Consider the following 11,138-nt stretch of genomic DNA (forward strand, 5'->3'; position numbering starts at 1 on the left):
TGGCTCCCGGTGCTCCCGTAGGGGTGGAGGAAGCTGGGCTGTTCTGGCTCCCGGTGTTCCTGCAGCGGTGGAGGAAGCTGGGCTGTTCTGGCTCCTGGTGCTCCCGTAGGGGTAGAGGAAGCTGGGCTGTTCTGGCTCCCGGTGCTCCCGCAGGGGTGGAGGAAGCTGGGCTGGTCTGGCTCCCGGTGCTCCCATAGGGGTGGAGGAAGCTGGGCTGTTCTGGCTCCCGGTGCTCCCGCAGGGGTGGAGGAAGCTGGGCTGGTCTGGCTCCCGGTGCTCCCATAGGGGTGGAGGAAGCTGGGCTGTTCTGGCTCCCGGTGCTCCCGCAGGGGTGGAGGAAGCTGGGCTGGTCTGGCTCCCGGTGCTCCCGCAGGGGTGGAGGAAGCTGGGCTGGTCTGGCTCCCGGTGCTCCCATAGGGGTGGAGGAAGCTGGGCTGGTCTGGCTCCCGGTGCTCCCATAGGGGTGGAGGAAGCTGGGCTGGTCTGGCTCCCGGTGCTCCCGTAGGGGTAGAGGAAGCTGGGCTGTTCTGGCTCCCGGTGCTCCCGCAGGGGTGGAGGAAGCTGGGCTGGTCTGGCTCCCGGTGCTCCCGTAGGGGTGGAGGAAGCTGGGCTGGTCTGGCTCCCGGTGCTCCCATAGGGGTGGAGGAAGCTGGGCTGGTCTGGCTCCCGGTGCTTCCGTAGGGGTAGAGGAAGCTGGGCTGTTCTGGCTCCCGGTGCTCCCGCAGGGGTGGAGGAAGCTGGGCTGGTCTGGCTCCCGGTGCTCCCATAGGGGTGGAGGAAGCTGGGCTGTTCTGGCTCCCGGTGCTCCCGCAGGGGTGGAGGAAGCCGGCTCCCAGACTTTGTTTGAACAGAGCAGAGGAGCGCTTTGGTGGGAGATTTGGTGGCAGTCAGCTTGCAGCAGACCCCAGGAAGAACCAGAGAGGCTCCTTGTGTTCCGGGTTCCCTGCCCTTCGTAACTTCTTCCTTAATGCAACCTAAGACTCTTTATTTGGGCAAAGATAAGTTCTTGAAAAAATTTTTTTTACTTGAGCTGTTATCAAAAAGAGTAGAAATAGTTGCCATAGACGGGTAATACTCATTTAAACCTGTTTGTAGAGCCTGTGTTAACTTTTCTAAAGTAATTTTCCCCATTTCTAATTCTGTTTTTTCCTTTTTAAGATATTTGTAACTAGCCAGACTCGTGATGTAAGAGTTCTGCTCTCATTCAGGACTTGATTTTTTATTTGCAGAACAGATTATTTTTAGACATACATTCGTAAATTTAAAATCCAAGCAGCTTTGTGTATCTGCTAACAAAGCCTTCTTCACTGGTGCTTTATTTTAGGTTCAAAGACACTATTATCAATGCCAAGTATGGAGGGCACACGGAGGCAGTGCGCCGGCTGCTGGGACAGCTCCCCATCAGTGCCCAGTCCTACAGTGGGAGCCCCTACCTTGATTTGTCTCTTTTCAGCTACGATGACAAGTGGGTGTCAGTCATGGAGCGGCCCAAGACTTGTGGAGATCACCCTATCAGGTACACCATCACTGCTACAGCTACGGCAGCTTCAGGGCTGAAGGCGGCCTGGTTTATCTTCTTCTGTTCTTGGACACCATTTCGTTATGATTCTTTCCAGCTGTACTCATGGGTGAAATTGAAAGGGCAGGCTGTTTCTGTCATGTGGTGAGTGCTTTGATCATTTAGGTTCTAATCTCATAAGTTAACTAGTTCTCCTTTTTCCTTCTCATCAGAGCATCCAATTCAAACAAGTGTTGTCCTCTTTGAAGGTATCCAGGGAAGGAGATGGTACTTTTCCACTTAATAATCTAGTTCCACTCCGTAATAGTTTTTGTAGTTGAATCTTTTTATTATGTCAACTTAAATTATTTTATCACCCCATGTTACCTAGTAGAAAAGATAGCAGAAGCATTTTGAGAAATAAGCTGGTTTAGGAGAAACCTTTACTTCCTCACTTTTGGAGGAATTTTGGAATATAAATTACTGTGTGATCTCTGGACTGTGTTATCCTGACTCTGTGGATCATAACAAATTACAGGTAACATTACAAAGAATGGGAATTCTAGAACACTTAATTGTGCTCATGAGGAATCTGTACATAAATTAAGAGTCAGTTGTTCGGACAGAACAAGGGGATACTGCATGGTTTAAAGTCAGGAAAGGTGTGTGTCAGGGTTGTATTCTTTCACCATACTTATTCAATCTGTATGCTGAGCAAATAATCTGAGAAGCTGGACTGTATGAAGAAGAATTGGTGGGCATCAGGATTGGAGGAAGACACGTTAACAACCTGTGATTAGCAGATGACATACCCTTGCTTGCTGAAAGTGAAGAGGACTTGAAGCACTTACTGATGAAGATCAAAGACCATAGCCTTCAGTATGGATTACACCTCAACATAAAGAAAACAAAAATCCTTACAACTGGAACAATAAACAACATCATGATGAATGGAGAAAAGATTGAAGTTGTCAGAGGTTTCATTTTACTTGGATCCACAATTAACACCCATGGAAGCAGCAGTCAAGACATCAAAAGATGTGTTGCATTGGGTAAATCTGCTGCGAAGGACCTCTTTAAAGTGTTGAAAAGCAAAGATGTAACCTGGAAGACCAAGGTGCGCCTGACCCAAGTCATGATATTTTCATTCGCATCATATGCATGGGAAAGCTGGACAATGCATAAGGAAGACCAAAGAAGAATTGACACCTTTGAATTGTGGTGTTGTCGAAGAATATTGAATATACCATGGACTGCCAAAAGAACGAACAAATCTGTCTTGGAACAAGTATAACCAGAATGCTCCTTAGAAGCAAGGGTGGTGAGACTGCGTCCTACATACTTTGGACATGTTATCTAGGAGGGATCAGTCCCTGGAGAAGGACATCATGTTTGGTAAAGTACAGGGTCAGGGGAAAGAGGAAGACCCTTAACAAGATGGATTGACACAGTGGCTGCAACAAAGGGCTCAAGCATAACGATTGTGAGCATGGCACAGTACTGGGCAGTGTTTTGTTCTGTGGTGCATAGGGTCGCTATGAGTCGGAACCGACTCGGCAGCACCTAACCACAACAACAACCTATGGAACCTTGAAACTAACCTCTTACAAGCAGTCCCTCCCTTACAAATATGCAGTTCATAGAGCCACCTGTCCCTGCCAGGTCTGGAGCCTGTGTTGTTCTGTGTGCTGTAACAGGTACTAGGGAGAGGAAGAGGTACTGCTGCCACTGGTGGGATTACTCCAAAGGACATGTTTTCCCGGAGCCCTGCGCTAAAGCTGGGAAGGTCTTGTTCACATAGAAACACTGAAATTTAGATCTTTTTAGTAGTAGTATTTCATAATCCAGCTTCAGTGTGTATTAAATGGACCTGTATAACATTCTTTTATAATTAATTATCATTCATCCTATTTCCTTTGGGAAATTGCAGTCAAGTTCCAAAACCCAATTTTTAAAAACTTTTTATTATGGAAAATTTTAAACATATACAGAAAGTAGAATAGTATAATGAACCTCCACGTATCCATCATCCAGCTTCAATAGTCATCAACACATTTTCAGTCTTGTTTCCTCTAGACCCACTACCACCGCCACTACTATCCCCCCCGATTATTTTGAAGCCAATCCCAGATATCATATTAAACTTTATCTCATAAAAACAAGTATTAATACTATGAAATATCTAGTCAGTGTCCACAATACCATTATCCCATTTTAAGAAATTAACAAAACTTTAGCAGTACAGTGAAACCTGTGAGAGCTGTAACTCAACAGAACTACCTTGTTTTTTTGAATCTCACAAGATTTCCATCTTTGACAGGGTGTAACTACTTTTTCTATCACTCTGTATTAGTGGAAATATTTGAGTTTTCCTTCTTTGACAGGTTTCTGCCTATTATGGATTGAATTGTGTCCTGTCTCCTCCTCACCCCACAAAATGCGTGTCAACTTGGCTAGGCCATGATTCCTGGTATTGCGTGGTTGTCCTCCATTTTGTGATCTGATGTAATTATCCTGCATGTTGTAAATCCTAACCTCTATGATGTTAATGAAGCAGGATTAGAGGCAATTATACTAATGAGGCAGGACACAATTTACAGGATTAGATTGCATCTTCAGTCAATCTCTTTTGAGATGTAAAAGAGAGAAGCGAGCAGAGGGGAGAGGGACCTCATACCACCAAGAAAGATGAGCCAGGAGCAGAGCTCATCCTTTGGACCTGGAGTCCCTGTGCTGGGAAACTGCTAGACCCAGGGAAAGAATGACGACAAGGACCTTCCCCCAGAGCCGACAGAGAGAAAGGCTTCCCCTGGAGCTGGCACCCTGAATTCAGATTTCTAGCCTCTTACACTGTGAGAGAATAAATTTCTATTTGTTAAAGCCATCCACTTGTGGTATTTCTGTTATAGCAGCACTGGATAACTAAGATACCGCCTTACACAGGTTCCAGCTTTCTCAGGTTTTACTGTATCACCAAATATCTAGTTACTATCTACATTTCCCCTATTGTCTTGTTAATATTCCTTTTACAGTTGGTTTGTTTGAATCAGAATGTAAACTGGCCCATGCATTGTATTTGATCACTATTTCTCTCAAGCCTCTGTTGTTCTATAGGTTTTGCTGTCCTCTTTTATTGTTTCTTGCAATGAAATTGTTGAAGGAAGCAGTTTGTCCTGTAACATTTCCCACTGTTTCTCTGGGGTGTATCTACCATGTTCCTCAGTCCCCCATATTTTCTATAAACTGGTAGTTATGTTTAGAAGCTCAAACAACTAACTTTTGAATTACAAGCCATTTATGTGCTGGGAACTACCTGGGTAAGGTTAATGTGCTTTTACACATCAGAGTATCTTATGGGCCTCGATTGATATAGTCAAGTTGCATGAGATACATTTCCCTCCTTTCTGACTTCCCTGCCTTTCTAATTTGAGGAGATTAACCGAAGTAACGAATCTGGAAATGCTACTGTAGCTACATGGGCTTTTCTTGTAATTCTTATTTATTTTTAATTTAAAATGAGAAGTATAAGAATATTAAAGACATTTGAAGAGGTGATGCTGTTACTTTAACACCTTTTTGTATGTTTCTAGCCTTTGTCAGTATTCAGAGTTTATGGAAATGTAAAATAGACATTTACATTTACACAGTTGTAATCACAGGAAGCATAATAGTTTGTAGTCTGCTTTTCTCACTTTGTGTTATAAGTGTTTTCCGTGTTGCTACATAGTCCTCACAATTGGCAGATTATTCCATCAGGTAGCTGTACCATAATTTATTTAGTTATTCCCCTATTACTGAGCATTTCTCTTTCTGCATTTTTACATCAGAGCTAATGCTGTCTTCATGTGTATCACTATTTACTTTGTTTAAATTAAATTCTGAGGATATAAATTCTTGGAAATAAGATTATTACATCTTTATGTCTTTTGATATATTGCTTTACAAAGGGAAATTATGAAGCCCTTGAATTTAGGGCACATCATTTTCTAGAATTCCCCCTCCTCCCCCGCTCTGCTCCCACCCTGCTGATCGCCTCTAGAGCATTTATTCTGCATGTGAGAGAAGGTATGAAAGTACTGGAATGGAAGCGTCTTTAGTCTTATTGTATTAGATGAATATTTTTTTTTTTTAAACTAGCTAGTATTTGTTTTTGTATGTGAGAAGAACCTCTTAAAAAGAATTTATTCTTAAAAGTGAAAAACTAAAAAATGGGCCTAGACCTACACTGTCTTATATGGTAACCTCTGGGCACATGTGGCAATTAAGCACTTACAACGTGGCTAGTCCGTGTTGCGATGTGCCATGTCAAATGCACCCTGGATTTCAAAGACTTAATATGAAAAAAAGAATAAGTATCTCAATGTATTTGTATTGTTTATATGTTAAAATGATAGTATTTTTAAATATTATTAAAATTAATTTCACCTGTTTCTTTTTTAAATGTGGCTACCTGAAATTTTAAAATGACACACATAGCTTGCACTACGTTTCTAGCCCTGGCCTAGGCAATCCTGAGGCAGTAGCTTCTGGAAGAGGCTAGATTGTAACTAAGGTTCATTTAGAGAAAGAGAAATGACCCAAAGACTCAGGACAACCTCGTGATACTCGTAATCACACTTGGCGCTAAAATTAGCTGCTTAGACCAAGGAGACTTTGCATTTTCAATGATGACATGGGGTTGATGTGATAGGAGGTTTCATTAATAAGGCAGAATAATGACCTGCCAGCTTTCCTTTGCTGTCCAGATTTCAAGGTAGTGAATATTAATACCATTCTCTCTTTCTCTTCTTCTTCTGTGTTTTCTGTGTAGGTTCTACGCCCGGGACTCTGGTCTGCTCAAGTTTGAGATCCAGGCAGGCTTACTGGGCCGCCCCATCAGCCACACAGTGCGACGCCTCGTTGCCTTCACTTTTCACCCATTTGAGCCTTTCGCCATTTCCGTGCAGAGGACTAATGCTGAGTACGTCGTCAATTTCCACATGCGACACTGCTGCACGTAGGTGTCTCACCAAAGCCAGGTTGTCTGGTGTTCTGAGACTTCGCCTCTCTCTTACCTCAGTCGACTCCAAAGCAGAAGCCTCTGGCTACCAGCCCTGTTCCTGTGGTTCCAGACTGCTACATCTCACGTGAGACCATGCAGAAGAGAGGAGTTGGGGGTACGGGGGGAAGCGAATCAGTGTAACGGAATTTTTTTATGGTGTACAATCTGACAGCTGATGGACCTCAGGTCCTCTTGCCTTTTCCCTGTGGGAATGCCTAGCATTAATTAAATTCATTTTAATTTTTATTTTGCATTTTATTGCTGCGAGAAGAGAGCATTACACCCTACCCCTCTTCCCGTCACTTCCTTGGCGGTGTGGTACACAGCCTGAAGCAGGTACATCATGTTTACTCCTGAGATCTGTATACATTCTTTCCACATAGCCAACAAGCAGGGCTGTCTTTGTAAGTAAAAAATGAGTAAGTAAATAAAGCCTTGCTATTTTCTTACTTAAATATAGCCTGTTTGATGACTACCTTATGATCTGATCACATCAAATGCTTTCCAAATACTTAGATTCCAGGAAGGACAGACAGACAGTGAAGGGGCCAGGAGGCCATGGATACAGCAGCTGCTCCTGGGAGAACTATATGGTGTGTGCCAGCATGCGAGACGGTTATCTGCCAGGACTTTCCTTCCCTAGGGTGTTCTCCTGGAAATAGTTACAGCTGGAGGAACTGGGCATAATTGCGCATTCTCATGTGGAAGCATGCTCACATCTGTGCCGTCTGTGCCGTGCAGGTGGAGGAGTGAGCAGCTCTTTTTGACCACAGCAGAAACAAACATGGTGTAGCACGGACAATAATTTGGATGGTGGGAGCTGGCAAGCACCGGGTGTCCCTAAACAGATCGTGCTATTGTTCCTGGGTGCCAGAGCCATAACAGCTATCCTGCAAACACCTGCCTTCCCCCAGCCCACGTCCTTCTGTCACATTCTCCACTGGTCTCCATAGAGCTCGTCAGACTGTTTATATTTCATCTTTGTAATGTCTACCGTGCATACAGTAAACTTGTTTTTTGGCATCTGATTTGGAGGAAGCTTGGAAATCTTGGGATCAATAGCAGGCTGTGAAAGGGGCCATGGGTGGAAACAGCTGGATCTTGAATCCCCTCTGCCATTCAGACTGACTTTCCTTGGGACCCTAAGAAAAGGGATATGAGATACTGAGCCCCACCAATAATAGTTCTGCTCATTTCATTGTTCTGTCTGTCCTTCCTGGAATCTAAGTATTTGGAAAGCATTCAACATCTAAATTAATTCTCATTCAGCAGCCAACACATAGGATTTGACCACGCTCTATGAGTTAGGATGAGGAGCAAAATAAGTGAAGAGAGAATTACAAGACAACACAGTAAAAGCTCTATAATGTATATCTGGGGAACAGTATAGGGGGATAAAGTGGGGGAGCAGAGAGGAAGGCTATACTAGGGAAGTGACACTGGAACTGGATAAATGGGAACATGTCATGTGGACCAGAGTGGAGACATTTCAAGGAGAAGCCCAACACATGCAAAGGTGTGGGCACGTGAAGTAGACTGTCAAGGATGTGGGATGGCAGATAATCTAATACGTGAGAACAGAGGCCACGTGGCGTCCAGGGGCAACGTGGATGAAAGGTAAGCTGAGAGATTATTGTGAAGAGAGGTCTTGTGCATGGTGCTAGAGTTTTCAGTGGGGGGGTGGGGGGCAAATGTGAACTTCACAAAGATAACTTCCAGCATTTTGAATGATGGTTTGGAAGCAATAGAGACTGAAGGCCAGAGAAGTCAACGGTGGTAATCCAGATGCAAACAGGAAAGCCCGAATGACATCATTAGACATCTGGAGGGATGAAATAGTGACCATCCTCCTGGCTTCTTTGTAGGTCATGAAGAATACGGGGTCCCAAAGCTTGGTGAGTTTCTCTTCTGCTAACATACTAATCAAAGACTATAGCCTTCAGTGTGGATTGCACCTCGATATAATCCTAACAACTGGACCAGTAAGCGACATCACGATAAACAGAGAAAATACTGAAGTTGTCAAGGGTTTCATTTTACTTGGATCCACAATCAATGCCCATGGAAGTAAAAATAAAAAAAAAAGTAGCAGTCAAGAAATCAAATGACGTATTGCATTGGACAAATCTGCAAAAGACCTCTTTAAAGTGTTGAACAGTAAGGATGTCACTTTGAGGACTAAGGTACTCCTGACCCAAGCCGTGGTATTTTCATTTGCCTTACATGCATGCATAAAAGTTGAACAATGAATAAGGAAGACCAAAGAAGAATTGACACCTTTGAGTTATGGTGTTGGCGAAGAATATTGAGTATACCATGGGCTGCCAAAAGAATGAATCTGTCTTGGAAGAAGTACAGCCAGAATCTTTACAAGTAAGGATGGCAAGACTTTGTCTCATGTACTTTGGACATGTTGTCAGAAGGGACCAGTCCCTGGAGAAGGAAGGGCATCATGCTTGGTAAAGTACAGAGTCAATGAAAAAGAGGAAGACCCTCAACGAGATGGATTGACACAGTGGCTGCGATGATAGGCTCAATCATAACAATTATGAGGGTGGCACAGGACCAGGCAGTGTTTTGTTCTGTTCTAAGTAGGGTCGATAACAAGACAGACCCAACTCAAGGGCATATAACCATGACAATATACTACTCATTACCCCAGGAGAAATTTTTCAGCCCCATGTTTGTGGGACTGAACCAACCTTTTTATAGAAGCACTTTACCTTGTTTCTTTTAAGTAAATTGTTGGATTGTACTTGCAGACTTGGTGTAATGTAAAGAGTTTGAAGTTGCTCAGTCCTCAGTGTGAATCTTGGCTATTTCTGCTCATGAACTCCGTGATCCTGGGCAGATTTTCTAGACTTTGAGACTTAGTTGGTAGTTCTCTTCCCTTAGTTACACACTCCTTTTGTCATAGCTTAGATCTTTTCTTCCCGTATAAGTGCCCCCCCCCACAAAGTCTCGATTGCATACACCCCACTCTGACCCCCACCTTGTATACCTTCCATGTACTCACTTTAGTACCCCCATGACACAGAAGGCTTCAGTCCACTGGCCCAACCTGGATTAGTTAGGGTAAGGTTAAACTACTACAACTGAAAGACCCCACAGTGCAGTGGCTCAAACTACGTAGAAGTTTTGTGTTTTCTTTCTCAGGTAATAAATAGCACAGAACCAGTGAGTGGCTCTGCCACACACAGCCATTCAGGGACCTAAGGCCCTTCCATCTTCGTCATCACTGTGGCATTCTGGGTTGAGCTGGCAAGAAGGTGAAAGAGTGTAGAGGAGGCTCAGTCTGATCTCAAGGCCCCTATCTGCTAGTGGTACACATTGCTAACACATTTCTACAGAAGAGATTTTAATCATATGGCCACATATAACAAACAAGAAAGGCTGGGAAAGGTAGTCTGGCTGGCCAGCTGTGTGCCAGGTACTCTTGTCAGAAGAAGGGAGAATGGATGTTGGTGGGCAGTTAACTGTTGCTAGCACGCTAGCCCTTCCCTAGCTGTCACCATAGGTCCTCTCCTCTTTGTTTATTCAGCCTAGGTTGTATGGCTGGCACTACGATCACTCCCTGGGTTGTATGGTCTAACACTAGGATCACTCCCTGGGTTGTATGGGCTGATACTAAGATCATTCCCTTGCAATTACTCTTTCATGCTAATTTAGAAAAACAACTCTGTCCGTGTCTGTGCCTGAACACCTGAATATTGCTACAGCAAAGCCATGCCTGTTCTTAAATTCATGACCACAGACCTAAAATAGCCACTCCTGACTGCTAAACAATCCCAATACACTTTCCTCATATCTTTACTTCCTTAAAGCAAAACGAACAAACAAAAGCCCAACCCATTGCTGTTGAGTTGATTCCAACTCAAAGTGACCTTTAGGACAGAGTAGAACTGCCCCATAGAGTTTCCAAGGTTGTAATCTTTATGGATGCAGACTGCCACATCTTTATCCCATGGTGCAGCTGGTAGGTTTGAATCACTGACCTTTCAGTTAGCAGCTGAGCACTTAACCACTGCACCACCAGGGCTCCTTTTTTACTTTCCTACTCTCCCAAATTACTATTTCACACCTTCACCTCTTTCTTTAACCCCCTTCTCCCATTTCTTAACTGATGACCTTCTCACCTACTTCATGGAAGAAATAGAAACAACCAGGTGGGAACTTTCTTATCTTCCTTTACCATATCGGAAACTCTGGTGGCGTTGCTGTTGTTTTTAGGTGCCATCAAGTCAATTCCAACTCATAGTGATCCTGTGCACAACAGAACAAAACACTGCCTGGTCCTGCACCATCCTCACAATCGTTGCTATGCTTGAGCCCATTGTTGCAGCCACTGTGTCAGTCCATCCTGTTGAGGGTATTCCTCTTTTTCACTGACCCTGTACTTTACCAAACATGATGCCCTTCTCTAGGAACTGATCCTTCCTGATAACATGTCCAAAGTATGTGAGACATACATAGTCTCGCCATCCTTGCTTCTAAGGAGCATTCTGGTTGTACTTCTTCCAAGACAGATTTGGTATATTCAATATTCTTTGCCAACACAATTCAAAAGCATCAGTTCTCCTTCAGTCTTCCTTATTTGTT

At 43.9% G+C, this 11,138-nt stretch overlaps 1 protein-coding gene across 5 annotated transcripts in view; it reads left to right on the plus strand.

The window, feature by feature from the left end:
* The window catches only part of DET1 (DET1 partner of COP1 E3 ubiquitin ligase), a 41,469-nt gene extending 33,278 nt beyond the window's left edge, over positions 1–8,191 (plus strand). For 2 of the 5 annotated variants that reach the window (XM_049905927.1, XM_049905924.1), the window contains 2 exons: positions 1,325–1,663; positions 6,309–8,191. In XM_049905927.1, the coding sequence (XP_049761884.1) occupies positions 1,325–1,663; positions 6,309–6,498 (529 nt within the window). In that variant the 3' untranslated portion in view covers positions 6,499–8,191. The remainder of the gene's footprint in view (positions 1–1,324; positions 1,664–6,308) is intronic. The other 3 variants (XM_049905928.1, XM_049905925.1, XM_049905926.1) reach the window with 2 other exon arrangements.
* The last annotated feature ends 2,947 nt before the right edge of the window (positions 8,192–11,138 follow it).

Source organism: Elephas maximus, chromosome 13 (genome assembly GCF_024166365.1).
Source record: "Elephas maximus indicus isolate mEleMax1 chromosome 13, mEleMax1 primary haplotype, whole genome shotgun sequence".
NCBI lineage: Eukaryota > Metazoa > Chordata > Mammalia > Proboscidea > Elephantidae > Elephas > Elephas maximus.